The 24992-nt window shown below is 38.2% G+C and overlaps 1 protein-coding gene across 1 annotated transcript in view; it reads left to right on the top strand.

The window, feature by feature from the left end:
- The window catches only part of tmem121ab (transmembrane protein 121Ab), a 48411-nt gene extending 31800 nt beyond the window's left edge, over positions 1-16611 (top strand). Inside the window, exon 2 of the mRNA XM_075459089.1 lies at positions 13731-16611. Within this exon, the coding sequence (XP_075315204.1) occupies positions 14586-15530 (945 nt within the window). The 5' untranslated portion in view covers positions 13731-14585 and the 3' untranslated portion in view covers positions 15531-16611. The remainder of the gene's footprint in view (positions 1-13730) is intronic.
- The last annotated feature ends 8381 nt before the right edge of the window (positions 16612-24992 follow it).

Below are 24992 nucleotides of genomic sequence, written 5' to 3'. Positions count from 1 at the left end.
TGTTATTCAGTGTATACATAACCACCAACTCACTATTCTATGTCCTCCGAGAAACATTGCCACCTTTGACTATTGTTGTGGCTCTCTATCTTGCTGAAATTGTGCCAAGTAGTTCAAGTATCACAAGTCTGCCAAATTTTAGAGTCTGAAGTTGCATAAAGTCCTGCTGGGTTTCAGTGAGAAAACTCTGAGTCATTATGGCTGGAAGGAGTTGTTTGAGAAAAGAAAGTGAATATATCCATACCAGTTTGTTCTATTTATCAAATAATCAGTGCATGTTTGAAAACGCAATGAGCAATTTTTTTTCCATTGCTTCCTTCAGTGGTATTCTTGTTAGTGTTAGTGGTGTTTTTGATTACTTTCACTACTTTGACTTCTTCAATTACTTCGACTACCTGCTCTTGGGTTCACGTTCATTCCTTTTCTCATAGCCATATAATAGTCACTCAGCAGATGACCGATGCAAGCTGAGATTTGTTTTTAATGCTTACATTGGCAGATCTAGGAGTGGGGTCAAAGGGGCACTGGCCCCTCGTGAAATCGGATTATCCCTTGTAATGTCCCTGTCCAGTCACTGGTGGTTTAACGCTTTAAAGACTAGTTAAAGTTACAAACTTTGGCGCTTTAACCATTACAACTAAAGTCAAGCTGTGTTTATATTTTGAGGGAAAATACACAAGAAAGGAAAAAAAAACAACTGGGATGTTAATAAAAGGGCATCTATAAGTGAGAAGTTGGTATAACTGTTGAGACTTAAATGTAGCAATTCTAAATGGACTGGGCAGAATGATGATTATTAGAAGTCAGAATTTTATTCAGAAGTTAATGGTTTACATAAATAGAATTTATCATCTTATATCATTCTTAATTACATAGTATCATTATATATTGTTATTATACTTCCATGTCTGTAGTTTCACTGAGAGACTGGTTTTAAAAACATGCTAGCCTTGAGTAAAGGTACATCAAAGCCTCAATCAAAGAGATGTCGGGGGTACATGTCCGGTCTATGTTTTATGAAACAGAATATACATATATAAATGCAACTAAAAGATCTACATTCAAGAATCACCTGGGTTTTAATCAGAGCTCCAGTGTATGTGATTCTCATAGCTTGCAAATGAAGATTTGATTTCTGGGGTGCTGTGTGCTGTCATTTGGTTTATTAATATTCAGTGAAATGCGTCTAAACTGGGAGCTTGTTGCTTTGAAGCCAGCAAGTGTCTTGTTAAATATTTTCTTTGCATGTCAGATAGAGGATGCAACATGTGGTTCTGGTGGTTTGGAAACTGTTTAAACTTGTTGTTTCTCTGCAGCAGAATTGAAAAAACAAGAATTTGATGCATATGTTTTATTAATTTCAGGATTTCTGAAATCAGGACAGTGTCCAAATTATACATACAGGCTCTAATATACAAAGAAATACTCTCAGATTCATAATTGTACTTTTTGCTAAAAGAAGCCAAGGCTTCTTAATTTCCCATCGGTAATTGCGATTGTCTCTGTGACAAAAGGTTTGGATTGACAGCCTTCCTTGGATTCACCAATGCACAGTACAATGGGATGGTGAAAGGACTTGACTCTTGACTCTGCAGATCTAAAGAAGGGAATCATAGATTTACACAATACACTAATGTCTTATGCAGTCATTTCTATACAAGTTTGTAAAAATATTCCCCAAGAGTTCTTCCAGAAGTTTGTTTGGCTACCAACAGCATCGGGTCAAGGTGCATCTTGCAAAAACATTCAATCACACATAAGGGAAACTACTGTCCTGCTTGGTGACGCCATTACATTAGGGTACAACAACTCAGTGTTTGATCAAATTTTCAAGTAATTTACCCATTACTATTGTAAATGTGTGTGACAGATGAATAGTTGAAATCAACAGCCTAATTATCCCATGAAAAAACTATTATTGCTGGGCAGATTCAGTACGTACAAAGACACAAAATAGCTTGTAAACCTTTATTTATAAGAAAACAAAGAACAATGAAATCACAAAGAAAATAATAACAATATTTTAGCATCAACTTTAAATCAGTTTCACAAAAGGATTGACAATAAAAGATAATCAGTTTTGACAATATTTTCTTATTTGATAAGGTTATAATTGCATAATGATTAGGCAAATTTAAACAAGTCACACCAAAAAACACACCGCACTCACTGTGTGTATCGCGTTTGATATAGTTGGCTCATTTTAAACAAAATATTTTTCTCCATTTCATTGTAATGCCTTTACTAAACAACTTACCCCAAGACATGATTTAAGGTTTTGCAGCATTTTGTCAAAAACCCAGCTTCCCTTCAAAATCAGTATAAAGCATAAGAACAGAATGTGACAAGGGGTCTCTTACACCAGCAAACAACTCCAGTTAAGGTGAATGATTTTCGATTTGGTTTAAAAAAGCTAGCACCCTTAAAATGAGGAACATTTCTCACACCATCAAAAGAATGTCCAAATGTGAGATTAAATGACTTGTGAAAGAGTCCTTTTTGTTTCTTTTGCCTATTTTTCACACGAGTCATAAATCCCTGGCTGCCAATATTCAAATCTGTTTCCTCTGGAAAGCTATCCGATTTAACCCTTAGTTAATTTGCAGCTCCTCAAATCCTCCCTGAATCAAATCTTTTTTGCTTTTAATTCAGTCATATGGAACAGCACCCCTTGCTCTCTTGTCTCACTCCCTCTTTCCTTCTTTCACAGTCTAATCTCTTCGCTCTTTATCTCCATATACCTTTCCCTATGAAGATAGTGAAAATCTGTTTTATGCATAAAACTGGCAACAGTTGGATGAATATTAGTGCTTGCTGCATGAGCACAAAAGCTGAATACTGAATACAACCTGTGAGGTTTCAATGTCTTTGGGAAGTTTTTTTTGCCCTCAAGTTGGTGTGATGTGAGCAAACAGAAAGAGAGAATGATTGGAATGAGGTATGGATGCTACCTCCTTTAGGTTTGCCAGACAAGGCATGGCCACAATGAACACAGAAGGAGGAATTGCAAAGCAAGGCAGAGGACTAAGGTTAAGAGGGGGAAAAAAGGGGAGCAGGGGGATGGGTTATTGACACAAACATTAAATGGATCTCCCTGTAAAACCGCTGGATGAAAATTGCTCCTTTTTGTGGTTGATCACACCCAAACTGTCATTAGAGAAATGAAAATGAGAGCTGATATCACATGGGCAAATCAATATTAAACTCTTGCACTGGTACGCGAGAGAATTCAGTGCTACAGGAGTGTATAACAGCATGTTAGCATGGTACAGCTTCAATACCAAAGCTGTTTGCCTGAGTCTGTGTTTTTGTGTGTGTGTGTTAGTGTGTGTGAAAGAGACAGAAAGAGAGAGTGTGTGTGAGTGTGAAGATGAGGGGCAATGGTAATCACTGCGGCACTTGATGCTCTTTTGTGGCCCTCAATATAAAAAATGAAGGGGCGTCCACCAGTCACTTGAAGGGACAATCCAATTATCAGTATGAAGGGTAGTGGAAGTATGTGCTTGAAGGTGTGTTTTAGCAACATAAGTTATTAAACGGAAGCAAAGATTATTATTATTGCTTGAATTTAGGCTTGGAACAAAGCAGCTGAGATGTTTATTGTATGTGGTTCTGCTGCACTGACCCCAATTTGTGTTTCTTTGGTTGAAATTAACAGGAACATTAGAGGCTCCAGAACATTTGGGTATAAAAGCAAATTTTTTGGGTCAACTGAAATGCCCTTGACAACAGGGGCCTCTCACAATCTATCAATAATGTAGCAAAAAATCTTAAATATAACCCCAATATTATCCCGTATCAGACCATTTTTGCAAAGACAGCAATATTGTTTATTCCCACTTGATTTATTTAATTCTGTTCCCATTTCCTCTGCATAAGTATCAAGCTACATAAAAATGCCATGGTGAACAGGTGGAACATTGCCAATGTTCATCTTTAAAGCTGGACTAATCGATTTTTTTAAACAACGAAAAAAAATCACATTGTATAATGTAATATAGAGAATCCTCACTTTACTCTGTACTACTTCTCAGCATGGTACCAGTTTTATGGCTCACAACTTTACAGTTTGTTATTCTAATTACCTCTGACTCACAGGAACGTGTAACCTGTGTGGCTTTATAGAGAGCAAAAGTAAAACTTCCGAGTTCCAAAACATAATTCAATAGCAGATTATTATCAAGTGGCAGCAGTAAAGCAAATGAAAAACAAATCCCAGGCCAGAACTAAAATATCCTTAACAGGATGTCCTGCAGGATAGATTATTAAAATAGCATTAAAGATCATTGAAGAAAGTATCACTACTATGACTTAAATGTCAGTTCTTGGATCATCTTCTCTGAAGAACAAGATCATTTTAGGTTACAGCTCAGCTGTAACAGAACACAAGAAGAAGATGAAGCTTTAAAAAGATATTTTTAGTTATTACAGAAGTATGTCTAGAGAGGTATCCATTTGAAATCAGCATAATTAGTGATAGTCTAAATGCAACAGATCGTGTATGACAGTGCTTGTCGGAAAGCAATGGTCACATCAACCTCCAGCAGATTAATAGCAGTCTTCTAGCTACTGTACCTGAACTTTTTAATTATACAATAAACTTTCCAGATTTACTCCCTCAAACTATATTAGGCAGTGTCTTTTTAGGCAGGACCTGGGGTCCGTTTTTTCCAGACAGGCAGGTAAAAGAAACCCTTAATAAGACGCCGCAATGATTTAAATAAATGAATCAAGCAGTCACGCTGTCATCACTTTGTGACAGTCTTGTTAGGGTTTCATGCCATTAAAAAAAACACTACAAAAATAAGTGAGACATCTCAAATGTTGCCACTTGAATCGTATCCTTTTGGAAAAGTATTTTTCTTGTCTCGTGTATATACATTGGGCAACTTGTCATCTTCACCCCCTGTGTCAGTGACTAAATACTGGGTGGGATGCCAGAAGGCTGCTTTTCACTTTGATGATGACTTGCTATGGCACGGTGCCTTTGATCCTCTCCCCAGCTTTGTGAATAAAGAATACGCTTTGATTGATGCTGTGCACATTATGGCCGTTTGAGAGTTGGCAGGGGAGAAAAAGACACGCCTGTCAAGTTGAAAAGCCCCTTGTCTCTGCTACTGAGGGCTAAGTTGCAGGAAAACACTTTTGTGCTGCTTTCAACATCTAAACCTTTACGATGACTATTATGGGAGCCTAAACTGCACAGCAGTTTACTACCTATCCTTTGTTATCTGTGGTGTGTTTGATTTCAGCACTATTTGATTGACACCCATGGCTTCTTAAAAGCAAAGACAGCCCAAAAAATGATTGGGTAAGTTACAGTCATAGTCTGAAACAAACCTTCAATGCTTATCACACACATACAATGTGACGTGGCAAAGTAGAGTGAGCATCGAGCTCAATCAACCATAATGGATGGTGAACTGAGCTTCGCTCAAAGTGCAGCACTCATCTTGGTTTCAGATCCTTTTTGGTATTCTTACGCAGTGAAACCTTGTGAGCAATTCTAGGCATATTATGCAGAGATAACAGGAATACAAGAGAATGGGAATATAGGAGCAGCTAGTAACATACCAACTTGGTATATTGTGTTATGAGTACGGCTGGGCAACGATTAAAATTTTTTATCTAATTAATCACATGATTTCCCTGATTAATCACGATTAATTGCATTTGTACGCAAAATCCAAAAATGAATTCAAAAGTAGTGTATAGCTTTTAGCATTTAGTTTTATTTTAAATGTGCTGCCATATGAATGAAAGTGCCATAACATTTGTTGTGCAAACACACTTTTAACATCAGCATTTTTATGTCGTTTTTATGTAGAAGCCTCGCTCCACTGTCTGTTTCCTTGAATGACTTGCTGCTATCAGTTGTGTGTTTTGCCTTTAAGTGATATTTTAGACTGGAACTACTACGGTGAGAAGACAATTCAACTTGGCAGTGTTTACAGATGACTTTGGTTCTGTCGACTCCGCCGTCTGGAAGAACTTTAAAATGAAAATGGCCGAGTAAAAGTTCCGTACCCTTCTCCATGTTTGGTGGATCCGCCGATTACTTTCTTTTCCAGTTCTGCAGCAGACAGCAACAAACTTTTACAAAATAAAAGCCTGTGAGCAACAGGCTTTTACCATAATAAAATAAATAATAAAACCTGAGCTAATGCGAGATAAAATATTTATCGGGGTTAAATAATTAATGAGTTAACGCGATGATAACGAGTTAACTCGCCCAGCCCTAGTTATGACTAACTGAGGCATGTGCCTTTGAATTGCACAAAGCAGGTGGACAGGTCTGAACCTGCTGAAGATGACAGTAAAATTCAAAGTAGATGTGCTTGGAATTCAAATACAGTCCACAGTGATCCATTAGATACAGTAGATCTTCACTGTGAATAATGCGTTGCAGACCAGGCTAAGCCCTGTGAGGGAAGCTGAGTCTGGTGGTTTTAATACATTAAGAAAATGTCCTGAGCACGTAGGAGATGTCACACACATTCGTCAATGCAACTGGGGAGATTGAGCAGACGTGTTCAAATGTAGCCAGGTGGGTTATTGGTCCCAGTAGGGAACATGAGACATGTTTCAGCATGTACTCGGGATCTGGAGATAAAATACTCTACAATGTTATAATAAGAGCTGGATATATCTTATCAGCATGTGGTGACAGAATATTATCGGGCCATGAAAGATGGGATTAAAACGTGACCAGCAGATTGGAATCCTGTCAGAAATCGTTCAGGCAAGACAAGCTGAAAGTTTCTGAAAGCTGTCATGCATGCACACACGCGCGTACGCAGTGCATGTGGGTTATATGTGTATAGCATTTGTTCATCTGAGCTAAGATGAGCTGTACTCTGTGTACTGGGGAAGCAATCTGCCGCCTCTCCCAAATCCAGCCAAGCACTTACTGTACTGTAACACAAAAGATAGTGCAGAACACCTGCTGAGATGATGAATATGGCTGGCAGCCAAGACAACATATGGTTCTCATTCTGGCCCTAATGAAGACAACCTGACATAAATATTGGACAAAACGGCCCACTCTGGAGACTGGTGCTGTCCCGCTGCAGTGTTGCTCACACTGACGGAAACATTTGAGCATCCTTGGGATTTTAAAGCAGCAGAGGGGACAGTGAAAGCAAGCAGAGAAAACAGACTTGGGTATGTAATACAATACATTTAATGCATAACAATATGGCTACCCAAAAGCACAAACATCTCAGTCTTCTTTGAAGCCTGTAGGTAACAGAGAATATAGTCGACAGTTGCAGGTTGAAATTATTTTGCTGCTGTAAACAAGCACAAGCTCCACAAGCACCAGAGTCTTAAAAAATGTATCTCAGGGCTTGAAAGTCTTCACTATTCATCGACTCAGTGGCTGTGTCAAAAAACAAAAACTTCAATCTAGCCAGAGCCCATTTAATTAAGTCATTGCCAAAAAGGTAATAGTTGTCATGCTAATGTTTAAAAGCAGCACCTGGAAGCAGAGCCATTTAGATAATGTAGAAGGCTCTGATTTGATTTTACTCTCTAAGAGTCTTGTGCCACACTTTTGTCCTTCCACATGTACTGACTGTCTTGTCCTTTAACCCCAAAAAGATCTTCTCCATTAATTTTAGAAGAATTAAAAAAACCAAATTTGAAAACGTATCATGTCATTTGCTGCCCAACTGCCCTGTGGCCAGTCAGGGAGGCCAACAGTTAGAATAACTCCCTGACAAGAAGGCTCAGGCTGGTTAGAAAGATAATGGCTTGGACCACAGGCACAATAATAGCCTCCCTCTGTGAAAAAATGTTGTCCTGCTAGTTCACAGCCCTTCATGTCGCCTATTTATAGTCCACCATAATTAATACGCTGTAATTGAAGTCTGGAAGGAGAGCTTACACATACAGCATGCTATACTCAGAGGCCCCTTGCTCTTACAGGGAAAAAAAGTCAAGCAAAGATGTGAAATATAGACGTCAAAGCTGTCCATTCTCATAGCAGTGGTAATTTCTTTTAACACTGCGTTTACATCCTTGACTGATCTTCAGCCTTGACTTATTCATTATGAAGCAAACCAGAGCAATAAACTTCTGCTGTCATTTCACAGAAAACAAAGGCAGAAATTATAAACCATAACCTAATCTATGTTTAATCTCTTATCGAAGTTCATCAGCTTTGTGTTTGGTTATTCACACCCAGTCATACCACTGACATCTTGGGATCCACGTTTCCAGCTGAAATCATAATTCCTCAGAGGTTCAGACCCTCCAATTTAGCACTCTCATATTAACACGCCAGCTGTAATCCATTCATTAGGGAAACAATCTCAAAGTCTTTTTTGATAATTAATGACATTTTGGTGATGATGTGATGCCCTGTATATCTGGGAGTAGTCCTCCTTATAGCATGTTAATGATCCGGAGCATTCTGCTAATCAGTCAATTAATCACCATCTTATGAATTTAATCTCTTACTTAGGAGCTGTTCTACATAATGGGTTTTAAACATTCAAATCCATGCTTGGATTACAAATGAGGTTCATTCTGGTGACACACTCTTACACTGGGCTTTCACTGACAGCCCTTGATTTGAGGACATGTTATATTTTTTCTTCAACACCCGAAGGGCATCTATTGAAATTTTTGCAAGGCACTGTTGGAGCTGAATGTTTCTGTGTGTCCTCTTTGGGTGTGCACAATGCAGTTATTGGTTTTAAAGGATGGTGTTTTTCTGTTGAAAGGTAGCTTCTCCAATGTGCATCACATTCAATGAGTCCAATATTGCTGGAAATATTTTCGCACAGCAGGTCTAAAAACAAAGTCATGTTTATTTATCGCTTATTTAAATCTCTCATATCTTCAGCTCACTTAGTCTTAATGGTTTAAAACCGAACACTGAATAACAAAAATAAATATAGTGGAGGAATAATTTGCAATGCATGTTTATAGTGACTTCAATGAATGCCACAATAATGCAAATCAACATCGCTTTTGCTAAAATGTTCAGAAAGTGGTCAAGCCAGCCAAATTAAGCTTTGGTCTCCTTTGGTTAAAACCAGCGCTGTTGATAAAAGTAGAAGCTGTGACAATTGTTTAGTATTTTTAAACATTGGCACCAATGTTTTATAATGAGGTTATGTGTAGTAACTAATTCTTAACTTAATGGTTTACTTTAGAGAAAGTCTGCAAACAGGGAAGAAATTAATACTAATGTAGACAATTAAATGATGCCATAGTTTGGGTTTAACACCATTTAAATGTTTTTTTTTTCTTTTATAGTCTTTCAGTTTTATATTCTTTTTCAACATTGCTTTAAAATCCTTGTCTCCCTAATGTATTTCAGTGAGTTTCACGTCCTATTGCTCAGTATACTCTTTGGTTTATTGTGGTACTTGTTAGATTTTCTTCAAATCAAGTGTCAAGCTTCACAACTATGAAGGCATGTAAAATGACTCTGTATTTATGTTACTCTTGAATGTTTAATTAGGTTCAAGAGCAGTTTCTAATATTACGCTTTCTGAACTGCTGATAAAAATTCATGAGTAAATCTCACAGTGCGTAAAATATTTACAGATATGCACTGCTCAGCATGTATTTGTTTATTTATCATGAATTTTCTCTGGTTTTGTTTTTTGTTGTATGCATATCTTTTCAATGTACTGGAAAAGACACTTTTTGTCTGTTCTATAACTGAATTATATTTTTATATTTATTTACTTTAATTTAATTTTGTGTTTTACGAACTGATTTGTCTGTTTATTTTCTCTCTGATGTAGTTTGTAAAATGGAAGCAATGCTTCTTTTTTAATATAATCTTATTCTATTTGGGTTGATAATTGAACTCATTTCGAATTTTAGAAAATTGTTTCCGCATTGCAAATCTACGTGTTTTATTAAATGTAATATGATCGTATTTCTTAAGTTCCTCGGTTCTTAAGTCCCTTGTCTCAAGGTTTTTGATGGTTTGTTTTTTTACATTCAGAACACAGTCCATTAGTGCTTTGAGCTTGGATGGAAGTCGCATAAAGCTTGGGTAGGGTAGGTAGCCTGTGGGCTGGGGAACTATTGCTTTAAATGATTCTTTTATTTTGTCTGCACTATTTTTTGCTCTTTGACCTTGTAAAGTAATGTGTGCTATATTCAGTTTTTATAAAAAATGCCATAGAGTTTCAAGATGTAACTCTGGTTCTCTAAGCACATGAGTAGCCCTCTAAAAGACTGTCAGTTTGTTCGGGGTGGACATGAGATAGGGCAGGGGAACAAATGGATCATTAACAAACTGAAGATGAACATGAGCCAGTAAGATTTTTCACAATCTGGCAACTCTAAAGAGCCTATTAAAGTTTTATAACTAATCAATAAAACATGAAATATTAAAAGGTTATTCAACAGAAAAACAGCGAAGAACTTTAAGCCATACTTGCAGTCCACTGATAAGAATAGCAATGTTGGTGAGTCAGTCCACCACATGGTTCCAGATTTGATTGATATATGGATTGCTTTCATAACTAGTGTCAACTTATTACTTGTTGATGGAATTAGCAACTTTCTTTTCAGACTACCATGATACTTTTGATAATTAGAATACCACCGTATTTTTTCACACAAAGATAGTTTTCAACATCACGCAATCAGTCCCAACACATGGTCTTTTTGCCTGGCTATGTACCGCATTCTTTGTGTTATCACTACTGACGGCTCAGCTTAGTCACCAGGCACAGCCAGCAGGAGCAGTCATTGTTGGCTTCAGCAACTGTAGCGGCATAAGTTTAAGGATACAAACAGAAAATTACTTTTAGGAGTCTAAAACTTCAAAATGATTTGAAGTTTTTACATCTATATCATGTTTAAATGGAGATTTTTATATGCTAGAAGCTGTTACTTGAGTGACAGCATTGCCACTGAGCATTTTAATCTTGCAGCTGCAGTGTTTCAATGGCACTGTCTCGAAATATACATTTTCACATTGTCAGCGTTTCATACAAATCCAAGAAATCAATCAAATCATGTCAGCATGCAGGTAGGGATAAAAAGTTCAGGGTTATCCAATGATTACGTTTGTAACACATTCACAATTAGCAGCACATGATTGACTGGGTGCTAATGTAATCATAGGAAAACTATATTAGTGTTGTTTATTTGTTTTAGCTTGGTGTGAGAGGATCTACAAACGTTTTGCACCTTTTTTCTGTTTCTTGTCATTTTTCGGCAAGCAACAGAGGACAAAGGTGGAGCTCATTTGCATATTCACAGATCGCAGAATACTAAAAGAGGTCAATTTGTTGACTCACATCTAAATATCACCTAATGAAAAGAGAATAGTTTCTAGGCTTTTCATCAATGCCTGGAGAGAGACATATTCAGCCCAGTGTCATACAAGCTTGCTTACAGTAGATAACATCTTGATGACTGCGGCAAATGATTTAAGATGAAAATGTCAGATGACAAACAGGGAGCGCCTAATGGGTGTTGCATTTACATCTGCCTTTGGGTGTTATATGAGTAGCTGTTGCCGAAAGCAGAAAAACGGGCTGTTGGGTAATTTTTCATATTTACCCTGTATAAGAAGACATTAGTTTCTAAAATAACTTGACAGCAACAAACAACATACACAATGAAGCATGATGTTTTGTTGAGATGGCCCATCAGTTTGCGTAATGTCATTATATATCTTCTTTCATTCTATGCTTATATTTTATTTTTTTATTTAATTTTGTACATTGTTTTTTTTTGGGGGGGGGGGGGGGGTGTTGCAAATTTGGGTCATTTTTATCTGTTTGACTCTCGATATATTTAAACTGTAATTTGTGCACTGGTGGCGAAAGAATTTCCCGCAGGGGATAAATAAAGTATTTTCAATTCTAAGGTATCATTGTGTAACTGATAAAGTTTATGCTTTAAAAACTATTTGGTTGAGGACTGGAAAACATTATGGCTTGCATAAAACAGAAACTTTAGTAACCTATTATAACAAAATATCTTTACCTGGAGATCTGGCAGCCAAGTCCCAGTCTCTTGGAAAAATATAAGACATGCTGGACACAAACTAGACATCCTACTGATAAACAACACTTGGAAAGCTGTTCTGGATATCATCAAAAACTTACATATAATTTTTTGGGGATTATTTAACACTATTCCATGAAACTAGTGTAATGAGGTCAAAATCAAAGCCATCAATTTTTTAAGTTAGTCTTATTTCTCTCTTGGACAGTCCAATCGCCAAAAATGTTGAACATGTGCATCAGAATGTTAAAGTTTTTAATATTCCAAGTCATTAGCTATTAGTACTATTAGCTCCTGGCTTTGTAGTGCTAAAAAATACCCAGAAAGCTGTCAGTATTGCTGTGAGAAAAACTTTTAGAGTTAGATAAAGAATATTACTTACATTCTGTTTCTATCTGGGTCAGTACATTAACTAAATTACCCTAATTCCCCTTTTTCTAAAATGAGAGAATATTTTTGGATATCTACATCACAGAAGTTTTCAAAGTGACTTGTTTCATCCAAACTTTGTCTCCAGGACCACTGCCAGGGCTTTTTGAGTGATACAATCATGTCTTGATTTGAAAGGTACCTGAGCTGACAGAAACACTAATTTGATTTATACGTGTTCAGCCTGAATGATAGAGTGACAGCCGGAGCAGATAGGTAACAGCAGCAGAAAAATTTCTCCTTACAAACTTGAGGCATGTGGTGAAGTTTCTTTCAACTGACACTTTTAACTGTCTTTTACTCAGCCTTATTTCTGTTCATTCTCATGTTTAGATGGTGTTTTATTAATGAACGATGCCAATGCTTAAGGTGAGCTCCTGCTGGCATCTGGCCACTTTATATATATAAACATATATTTAGATATTCTTAAAGATGCTCCCTCAGCCTCCTCAACCCAGCCTGTCACACACTTCAAAACACACATCAGTTCGAATACTAAGCAGCTCAAAAGAGAAACACCTTGAAACAACATTCAGCAAAAACAGAGGGGAACTGGAGAGTGTTAATTAAGTTTGGACAAAAAGTAACATAAATCATTTTTTGTCCTAATAGTCCTAATATCCAGATGAGAATTTTTAAACTTTGAACAGCATGACAGACTAAATGTATACAATTTTACACAGCAGATGCACCATAAAAGGACTTTTCATATCTGTGCCTTCTAATCACTCAGTCTAAATCATAGTCTATAAATGCAGCAATATCCAAGTTTCAGTTTAGAAACTGCACCAGACTGCCACAAAATATGAGCAGGAAATTAACACTTCATCCCATTTCCCTCGGCTGAGAAGGAAATGTGGTGCAGATTAATGCAGAAAAAAGAAGTGGAGAGCAGTTAGTTACTACATAAGACTTTAAAATTGGTTTCAACAAGTTTTTGTAATAAATCCTCTATTAATATAAAAGCCAAAATTAAACTGAAATACATTATGCTGAATACATTAACAGTGCAAAGGATGCGTATTAAGCCATGCATCCACATGTCATGTGATCGTCAGAGACAATGGAGAGGTAATGACCTCCCTAAGCAGTCTTACATGTGCAATATGTTCTGTCCCATCAATAGTGAAACAGGCTCTTTTTGAGCCAAGCTGACACATTACTTGGCTCCTCATATGTGGAGGGCCGTTGGCAATGAAACTGTGTTATATGGCCCAGGAGTGCTGACAGGTTTCTTTCTCCTTCTCTTTCACCCTTCCCCCTTGTCTCCTCCCCTCTTTTTTCCTCTTTATTTCTCCCTCCTCTAGGCTTGGAGAGGCCGGCACGTGGTACGAGGAGGGGGAAGGATGGATCTTCAGCCCAGCGTAAGAGCCTCCCCTCGGGGAAGCCGGCATCAGACGCAAGGCCTCACGGGCCGTTGACCTGCTGTCTCCGTGATTTATGGCGGCTGGGGGCCTGTGGCCACTGCAGACTCCTCTCCCTTCTCTCCTCCATTTCCCCACTCACACACTGCAGGACTGCAAGGAGCCACACACACTGCACCATCATCTATATGAGTATTTGAGGAGGGATTCCTTGCATATGCTGAGCTGCAGCACTCGCATGCACACATCCACTTCCTTCTCCTCTGTCTTATCCAAAAATAGACGCCTCCATAAACGTTCCTTCACCGCTGCACCGTGTCCCACCATCCCATCACAAGTCTATTAGAGCAAGCGTGCTCTGAGAGCATTCTCCATTTGACTGTGTGTGGATTACAATCAGTCATGGTGTGTCGGGTGTAGTGCCCTCGGTGTAGCTGCTGTAAAAGGCAGAGCTGGATCAATGGAAGTGCGCTGAGTGACGAGATGATGCTCTTGTTTTCACATGGCCTGAGAGAAATCAGCAGCTAGCATGTCTCCACACAGGGTTCAGCTTCTACAATACAATAATCATCCTCTTTGGACTATTAGGGCGGTGAGTGAAAGTGTTATTTTGATATTGGGCACGCTGTTGTTGAACAGTTACTCCTGTGCACACAAAATCTAGAGCACCTTAGATATCTTTTTTTAACCAACCTTAAAGGTTTGGAGTGTACACAGTACACTTTCCCTTCTGGTCTATTCTATTTTTTGCTTTTAAAAGCCGTGGCCTGACAGTGAGAGCCAACAGGTGCCCTCGCCATGGTGTTGCCGCCCCCAGACAAACGCCACGTGTGCCTGACCACCATCGTCATCATGACCAGCATGGCCTTCATGGACGCATACCTGGTGGAACAAAACCAGGGTCCCAGGAAGATTGGTGTGTGTATTATAGTGCTGGTAGGGGATGTTTGCTTCCTCATAGTTCTAAGATATGTGGCAGTGTGGGTCGGCGCTGAGGTGCGCACCGCTCGACGAGGATACGCCATGATCTTGTGGTTTCTGTACATCTTTGTCCTGGAGATCAAACTCTACTTTGTATTCCAGAATTGCAAAGCTGACAGGAAGAGTCTGGAGACAGTGGCACGAAAGGCTTTGACGTTACTATTATCTGTGTGCGTGCCAGGCTTATACTTGGTTCTAGTGGCTCTGGATAGTATGGAATATGTGAGAACTTTCCGGAAGAAGGAGGACATGAGGAGTCGTCTGTTTTGGGTCGCTCTGGACCTGCTGGACCTGCTGGATATCCAAGCTAACCTTTGGGAGCCCCAGCGGACAGGCCTGCCTATCTGGGCTGAGGGCCTGATGTTCTTCTACTGCTACATCCTGCTGCTTATCCTGCCCTGTGTGTCGCTCAGTGAGATTAGTATGCAGGGGGAGCACATGTCGCCTCAGAAGATGATGCTCTACCCAGTCCTCAGCTTGGTCACAATAAACGTGGTTACCATTCTCATACGTGGTGTAAACATGGTGTTGTTTCAGGACAGCCGTGTTTCTACCATCTTTGTCGGCAAGAATGTGGTTGCAATTGCCACTAAGGCATCCACCTTCCTGGAGTACCGCAGACAGGTCAAGGAGTTCCCCCACCCACAGAATGCAATGGCGCTAGAGCTGCAGCAGAACTCTGTCACTCATACGCAGCCACTGCCCAACGCCACCAGTTTGCCACATGAACCTTCCCCAGCGCAGGACGTTATCGACACATGACCGCCAGCGCTGGACTCAGCACCATTAGAGACTGACTGAGAGCTCCAGCAGAGGATAGGGAATAGAGAGATCAGCTGCATGACAGGATGATATTCTGCTCTTGTCAGGCTCACACAAACTGCTGTAAAACCACAAAAGAGATTTTTAGCATCACCTGCCTGTCAGAATATACTGTAAACCTACACTTGACTGATCGCAGCGTGCAGACTTCAAAGTCAAAACTAAGGTTTTTAATTGTGCTATTGTGTTTTTAATTGTTTCAAATGTTTTAAAAGTTCAAACTTTACTAAAAGACAATCTCAAAACTGTGCAGCCCGGTGACATTTTGTTGTGTAAAATGGACAGTTGGTTTCCCCTCAGTGAGTAGCTTGTATTTTTTAAAGGTCACATTTTTTGACTGTGAGTTTGTGGCATTTCCTTTGATTTCCAGCACCAAAGGACATACCACTCAGCGTGGAGCAAAGATTGAGAGGAGGAGCAGTGAATGACCAGAGTCAGTCATATATCTGCTCTTTGCGTTGTACTAGGGCAAGGTGGCTTCATTGTTTGGTTCTGCTGAGAAAGGAGCTTTGTGGAAGCTTCTGCATCATTCAGTGCAAAGCTTTACAATCAAAGACTTGATGAAAGCAGCACCATACCATCCACTACAGGCATCCGAGTGAGTGTTAAAGTATGTGTACGTCTGTGTGTTATGTGCAGACACGCGAGTTCTGAGGATGTGTGCTAGAATGCACAGGAGATATAGGTTATTTTAAGTTGTTTTAGAACAGATGCAAGTGATTGATGGGTGTTGTGATCTGAAAATGAGACAAAATATGTAAATGTTACAAACAAAACAAGATGATGGGGTAAATGCTTTTTGTTTTTGTTTCCTCTACTGTACATTCCTTCAAAACTAGTTCAAGCCTTGAAGTCTGAGAATGCAGAGATCAGAGGACCCCTCACTGAAGGATTGACAAAAGAACACAAATATGATGGTATAGAAAAAATGTATTCAAGATGTTGTTCAGTTTATTATTATGATTATTACTATTATTATTATTATTATAATTATGATTATTATGTACATTCTTTACATGTTGGAGGCCAATAATGTTTTAATAAAAGTATATACAAAAGAATATTATTTACAGAGTGGTTTCTTTTTCCAATACTCAGAAGAATTTTGATGGGGAGCTAAGCCAACAGCTACTCAGAAGGAGGCCACAAAAGACTAAATTGTACCCTACAAAACAAAAGAAATTTCCCAGTGGTTTGAGCAAAAGCTATGTCCAGTGATTTTCACGCCACCTCTCTTTTACACTGGACAACTGTTGACATTGTCACTATTTTATAAACCGAAGAACGTTATTCCACGTCACTGCAAGCATGATTGCCGCACTATATATATTGAGTCCATCAGGAGTTGTATCAGACTTGTGGATAGCTTACTGCTTACTCACTTGGAAGTAAGAAGTAAACCTAGTTTTCTATGCTTTTCACTATTCTTTATAGTCTTTTCGTTGGTATCTTGGGATTGTAAATCAGAGTGGATAACAGTATATTGACAAAGTAAACAACTTTCTGATGCCAAAGTGACAAGGTGTAAAATTCACTATGTAATGTTCACTTCAAACACAATAAAATATTTCATGTTTGAGTTGATTTAGAAGGCAATAATTCACCATTTCTATCCGTGTTCTGAGTCTGAACTTAGCTCTACCATCAACAGTCTACCTTTGAGTAGTAAGTTAAATCTCTCACCGACCTAACGGCATTACAGCTGTTACATCCGTGTTGTTTTGCAAGAAACTGTCTAGCTGGTGCATGAATATCAAGACTGAGCAACCTTTTCCAGGCATATTGTCACTTATTCTTTCGATCCCAAGGGCGACTACGTTTGGAAATGCAAGCAACCAATTCATGTATAAAAATGTATTAACCTTTTCTCAGTCATCCCTTTTCCTTCCACTTCTCATTATCACCTTCCCGCTTGCCTTACCGTTCCACTAACAGTAATCTTGTCTCTTCTGTCTCTGTATCAAATAGAAATTTTGACAGGGAATGAATGGCCTTTGTTCTTCCACAGAGGACCATACTAACAGACCTCAGTGGACCTCTGTGTTGTGGAGGTCAATCACATGAGGAGAGTCGTTTTAACTGGAAACTAAAAGTTGCCTGCTGTTCTCAGCTGAAAGAGAGACACCCTCAGACTCTGAATGGCTGTACTCAGTTCACAAAAACTGTCCACAAAAAGAAAGTATGACATTTCCTTTCTAATTACATTATCATAATTTAAGTTGGGGTTTTTGGGGTTTTTTTTTTGCTCATACATAATTCTTGAATTAGTTCTTACAGAGCTGCCGTTTGATATCCTGGAGTAACCCGGGTAACAGAAATAATTAGATAAAAATCACAGTTGAAATTTAAACTGTTATCAATTTAAGTTGCCTAAAGTTTCTTATTTTGCAAGGAGGCTGGACTTACAAGATCACAACCACAGGAGGATCTATCTTACAAGGCTCTAAACTATCAATTTACAACAAATACACATAAGTATAGACCAGTCAGCATTCTTTACTGGCAACCACGGCAGGCTTTAGGTGGCCAAGCATTGTTGGATGATCGGATCGTTTCATTTTTTTTCTTCTGATAGACTAATGCTTCTTTCAATCACCTGCCAAGCATTTCCTGAAGGTAAGGCTTATATCAATCAGTTTAGAGAAAGAAAACCGCCCACATGATTTGTTACACAGAAACAACTGGGACGTTTTCTGTCAGGTAGCATGTTAGGTATATTGGTTGCTGATGAAATAACACCAACTAGAAAGCTAACTGCAAGTTTTCCTGCTGCTTTGCAAAAAATGTGGAGCTAAGCAAAGGCAATCATTCCAGCGTGTATATTTAATTCATTTTCTGTAAAAATTAAGCTTAGTCTGCAAACTATTTCACATTGTCCTAAATTTGCTTGCTCACTGACAAAAGAGTTTATTCGGGAAAATGCCTAAAAAATTGTTTCACAACTTTAAGCAAATAAAAATGCACACAGAAATTGCTAATTCATTTCACACACCACCACAACATCTGTTGCTTTAACTCATCAAACAGCCAGTCATGTAACTGAGCAAGCAGAACCAGTTTGAGGCTGTGTGGTCCTTTTTTCCTTGGAATATCCTGGAATATCCTCTGTAGAAATATATCGATTGTTCAAACTGATTTCTGAGGCATAGAGCACATCCAGTTCATTCTGGCTGTCTTTTTTCAGTTCAGCTCCAAATTAACTCCAAAATGAAATATCATTGTAAGCATTGACACAGTGTAGTATTGCGGTTGCATCGTGCAGGGTAAATCAGAATGCTGAATTTTTTTTACCATATTCATAATGGTAAAAAGAAAATTTGCATTCCATAATTATTTCTATGAATTTTAGATTCCGCCTTACTTATTCATCTGTTGCCACATGGAGAACCCAACAGCTAAAGAGCATAATATAGAGATTTCAGGACAATTTGGGTTTATTTAAGTCAATTGAATTTTTTTGTCCATGATTTATTACTGCACCGATCATATTAATCTTACCAAGTTCATTCCTGTAATATGGGAAACAAACCCCAGGACAGCTCGACTTTGGAGAAAGCTTTCACACCATGAGTGAAAGTCCGTGCAGAGCAATGCAATTCTTTCCAACAGTCCTACAGTTTTTTCAGGCAGTTATAATTTTTCTTTTAGCAAAATCTCACTGAACTTGGAACTTAAACTTGCTCACACACACAACTTGTTTCCAAATGGACTTTGCACTGATGGTAAAGTCAAATCACCAACAGTTTTATCTCGGAGGAAAAGTTAATTTTGTGAATTCCAGACTGTATAACTCTAGTCCGACTGGAACTTTAGAAAAACCTCAGTCACAAAGGATTTTCATGATAAAATGTTGAAAAAAATGTTGTTGGAGTATGTTGTTAGTAGCTACTTTACATGTTTTGCATCTTATTCTTTACATTCTACGTCAGTTAAACTGTATGTTCAGTGGGAAATTAGTGTTCATCATTCTATTGTAGTGAACCTCTACCACATTTTACAGATCCCAACTTACTTTACCTGCTATATTGCACTGAATCAGTTTACCTCTGCAGTGATGGATTATTGTCGCATCATGACATAATATGCTGTCGGACACCTGGGTGCAATTAGAGTCTATTTTCTCAGTGTGTATAAATGCACATATTACATCACACTGTTTACTAACCACCATCTGTCACCCAGAGGAAGACATAACTCCTCCCAAATAAACAATCCTTCAAAATCTTGTCACCTTACACACTTAACTGTCATGGCCAGGTCTCCATAATATCCTTGTTAGCAGGGAAGTAGTTAATCTGAATTTGACACCATTCAAGATAAACAAGCCGATAAAAAAATCTAATTACACACCTCATGCACCATAGAATGATTTGTTATCATAGATATGCTATAACTCTGAGTGTTGAAAGGATACCAATTTTATTTTCTAATTCCAAGCAGAAGCACCATGAGGCGACAAAATGTCTGAGAATTTGGTGCCTATGTTAGCAGATGATGGCCTAGTTGGCTCTCTGCTGCAGCTGAACTCACATTATTAAATCTCTTTTATGCTGTCTGAGCAGTAGTCTCAGCAAAATTCTCCTTTAAAAGAACAGAAGAGAGAAGCAAGCCACATTAAATGAATAATGTTCTGCGCAATAAGAATATGAGCTTCAGAACCAGTTCTGGTTCTGAGAAACTTTATATGCGTGACACAAACCAAACCTTTGCTGTGGTCTTGATCACGACTCATTCTTAGGCTTACAGCATACGCCACAACAGTTTGAATAAATGTTGTCAGCACAAGTGGATGAAGGGGAGGAAAAGTAAATGGCAAACTTGGGAATAGAATAAATTACCTGTGGCTGGCTCTGCTGTGGCTCACCTTTCTGAGACCCTCAGCGCGAGGGACTCATCCATAAATCAACAGAGCTGCGCATCAGGAATGTAATTGTGTTCTTCCATATGTAATAACTCAGTAAAAGCACTTTCTCTGTCTGCATGTGATTTACTGTATCCATGACTTCCTGAAGCACTTAGTCTCAGCGAAACTTAAATCAGAACCAATAAGATGAAGGTGGCATTTAAAGCATTACAGACTCTTGACCAACCTTACATGTGCTGAGTTGCAGGATTTGTCCGCTCACTTTCACGCTTCTTAAGGAGTGTCTTTTTTTCTCATGTCACAATGACTTTGGTGGCTACACAACTCTTGCAGCACAGCTTGCAGCATTCAGATTATCTGTGCAGTGAGCTATATAAAAAAAAAAATCTCTCGCTGACTACATCATACAAGTGCAGTGTATTTTTTCTCCACTAGATAATAAAAAGAAATGCGCCTCAGTACAGCTGAAAAATTATAAAACTTAGTCAGGCAAAATAGATCTTGGCTTGCGACATTTCTTCAGCATTTGTCAACTGTTCCCATCCCAAAGTACCCTCAAAAATTCTACTCTTAACCATGGATCAAAATCACATTTAGTGCACACCTATAATATTCTTGGAGCAACATTCATACATCTTTTTAAAGCTAAACAGGGCCAAGCTGTTGCACTGTCTGTCACTGAAAAGCAAGAGTTTTCAACTTGAGCATAATTCACTGATAGGTAACTAATTGTGGGCTGCACAGTGACATGGTGGTTAGTTCTGTCACCTCACAGCATGAGGTGACAAAAAGGTTTATGCGGTTAACTATGCAAACTCAACAGGGCATCACACATTATAAAAAATGTTTATAGCCTGTCACTGCTAGTGGTCATCACACAGCTGGAGCCTTATTTAGACTGAAGAGTCTGTGCAGACTCTTGAAAATAGTATTTACAAGTAAAGTGCATACAGCTTCACAGGTCAAACTGATTGGCTTATGTTATGTGCACAAAATGTGTGTGTGTTACCGTAAGGCCGGATTTGCACTTATGCATTTCAGGCGTCAACAATCTTGCTTCTCATTCCCTATGAACGGGGTGATGTCTTGCTTAGTCAAACTGAACTCTGGATCAGTTGCTTCGTTCTGCTAGCATAGCATGGAAAGTTGAGAACAGTTAAGATTTGTCAGCACAGATACAAGTCAATCAAATCAGCTGACTGATCATATGTCTGATCTTGTGACTGATAGTTGCTACATTTACATGCATCAGGTCTGCACAACCTTGAGCAATGTAAGCCTGGCATACACGCGAATCTGCAAAGTGTATCTGTGTTTTTAACACAGATTTTAACACAGATTTAACACAGATCCACTTTGGTTTTGACCTACATGCCCATTCTGTCAGAATAAGAACTGAATTTTCTCAACTGCAGTTTAGGTGCACAAGTTTAGTTCATAGATTGCTCAAAAAGTCATTATCAATACACAGTGTATGGTGTAGCTCTTTAGGAGGAAAGTGCAGAACCACAGCTTAGGGAGCTAAGAACTGAGAGTATTTGTCAGTAATCTATGTGCTAGATAGGTAGCAAAATCTCTCGCAAACCAAGTCAGTCAGCTGATGTTTTTTACATTGTTTGCACCGTGAGATTATAACTAGGCACTTTCAGAGTCATAATAATGGCATTTTCTTTTAAAGTATTTAACAACTTTATTTGCTAATGTTTCAACTTGAATTTGTATATAAACTTTCCGCCAAACACACTACCATATATGTAGGAGAGGGAAAGTGGGTGTGCAGAGATAATTACCATGGGCTATTAGCATATTGATACAGAACCTAATTACAGAAGCTATTTCTCAGCCACTGTAGCTAAATTTAGATGTCATCATCATAACATCATAACATCATTTACACACTGTTCATATTTCCCTCACATTAATAAAACCATTGATACTCCCCAGTATAACTGACACAGAGAGAGATCTGAGCTTTAGATGCTCGCCTTATGACTGGAAATGCCCCTGTCTACTCACTGTACCCACAGTTCCAGTAGGAAACTTGTAGCACAATTAGTGTTTTGTGTTATATTTGTTGAGGTACCAATATCAAATATTGTACATATTAAATATTGTATATATCATATACATAACTTTATTGAAAAGCTTAATAAAGTGACCAACATCGGTAATGACATGATATTCTATCATGTGGTTTACAGTGTGGGGTTATACATATAATATAGCCTATTTGAAACAACACAATAAGAAAAGGTCAAGTATCAAATGTCCTTTTTGTGATTTAACAGCTATAGTTTCACTATTTCAAATCCACCTCAAAGCTTAGTGTAAATGCGGTCAGACTCTCTGCAGCAAAAGTGTCTTTTCCTTTGTAATTCACACTTTCATCTATCTTTGACATCATGAATTTTTTTCATTAAGGTAGAGAAAAAGTGTTTGGGGAAAAGCATTGGAGTATACACTTCACATTTCATTTCTCTGTATCCATTAATTATGAGCACACTAACATATACAACTGTGCAACTATAAATTGGTCTCATCTTCCAACAATTATTTTTGTATTGCTGCAGAGAAACTAACAATATAAAACAACTAACTAATATAAACTTAAAATGACAAACTTGAATCAACCTTTATTTGTTGCATATTATAACCTTCTTCAGTATAGGATTCATCATTATAGTTAGACATACCAAACAAAATAAAAAAATCAGTTCATTTATTTACCTTATCTACAAACAAAATATTATTGGTCTGGATGTTATAAACAAGACTTGTAAACTCCCAAGGTATCCCTAACACTTGCATTGCTCTGTGGTGCCTTTAAATAAGAACAAATAAGAATTTGAATAAAAAATTGAAATAAAGATGGCTTTTGTCTCATAAGTAATTCCAGAGCAGCTACCAGTGCTGATGCCAATTACAGTTAAATATTATTTTTTGCCTTTTCTCAAATTAGATAAAGTCTTCAGCCGAGATATTATATTATACTTGACCAGTCTAGGTATATATTTCTGGCTCAGCATGATCTATGTGAGGATATAAGTGGTTAAATGTACTGTTTTGTAATCGGGATGCTTTGCAGCTGGTATTTGCAAGCTAGCTGGTGCTTGATGAGCACGGTGGAGCATTAAGCAGCTGTAAAGTCAGAAATTTCCCTCAGGTGTTGATGGAGGCCAAAACAAAGTTAAAAAGAGAGGGAATATTTGACTGCTTGATATTTGTCAATGGCCTGAAAACACCTATCTAAATGAATACCAATTTTGTACAAAGGCTGCTCAGCGTGTTTGCCATATTATTTTTACATGCCGAATACGTGAGTGTTGCATTACAGGTTGCTGTACGGCCCACAGAGAGAAACAGGTCATGTTTAGAAAAGATTTCAAACATGCAGACAATTCAGATGCACAGATGGATGACATGTAAAAACTCAAACAACAAGTGAATACAATAAATATTTAAATAAGTGCAACTAGAATATCCAGAAATTAGATACACAATAAACACAGGCATGCAAAACATTCAAATGGCTCCAGTTAAATGAATGTTGAGAAATAGAAAGAAACTGTTTTCTTGGTGCCAAAACAAATTCAAATCATTTGGACTCACAGTACTGAAAGGAGCACTGTTTTATTGTTTAAACATTTACCAAGTTTGAGAAAGCATAATCTTCCAGTATACCTTTCAGATACAATGCATTATGACTGTGGGTTTTACTGCAAATGGAGATGTACCCAGGTCAGGTTTACTGCAGTAATTTTAAATTAGTTTTGACTCCAAGGGTGAATCTTTGGACTTTTTCCAAGACTAATGCGTTCTTGCAATAATAAATGTGTATGGAAAAGCCGAACCAACAAAGTGATCTATGGCACACTACACATTGTAGAATCTAAGATTAGACAGACTTAATAGTCCCAAAGGAACTTTGTCATGGATACAGAGTATGTGCTGTTAAAAATACAAATTACATAACCTTGACAAAAGTGGCTTGATGCTTGACTTGCCAGTAGTTGATTGTTTCAGATGGTGTTATCAGAACTCTCAGTCTTCATTGCACTCTGCTATATTCACCAGGGATGACTATTTAATATTCACACAAACATAGATAACAAGGTATTGTGTTGCCTTCATGGGCTGTGCAGCATGTGCGGGATGGATTAATCACTGAGCTACAATGCACTGGGAGAATCAATCGTGGGAGCTGTCATAAACAGATTAGAATAAATGAAAGCTGAGCGAGCATTGTAATGAAAGGTCCTTGTGTTATACTGTATGTGAGAATGGCCCTCTCAGTTTGTAGCTTGATTTCTCTGCTGCTTCAGAGGTGGCTTCATTAGCGAAAGGGTTGCTAAAAAAAAAAAGACCCAAAAGGCCAGTGTCTGCGGGTTACAGCTCTGATAATGTCACTGTCCTCATTGTTATTTGGTTTATTTTAATTTCATGTAGTTGTTAGATTCGGTTCTTTTAGTTGGAAGCTCAAGAACGGACCGGAGTAATTCAAGTGAAAATGAAGTCTTTATTTGTAGTCACACGTCAAA

The sequence above is a fragment of the Odontesthes bonariensis genome, chromosome 24, assembly GCF_027942865.1.
Source record: "Odontesthes bonariensis isolate fOdoBon6 chromosome 24, fOdoBon6.hap1, whole genome shotgun sequence".
Taxonomy (NCBI): Eukaryota; Metazoa; Chordata; class Actinopteri; order Atheriniformes; family Atherinopsidae; genus Odontesthes; species Odontesthes bonariensis.
This window is presented reverse-complemented; position numbering and strand designations above follow the sequence as displayed.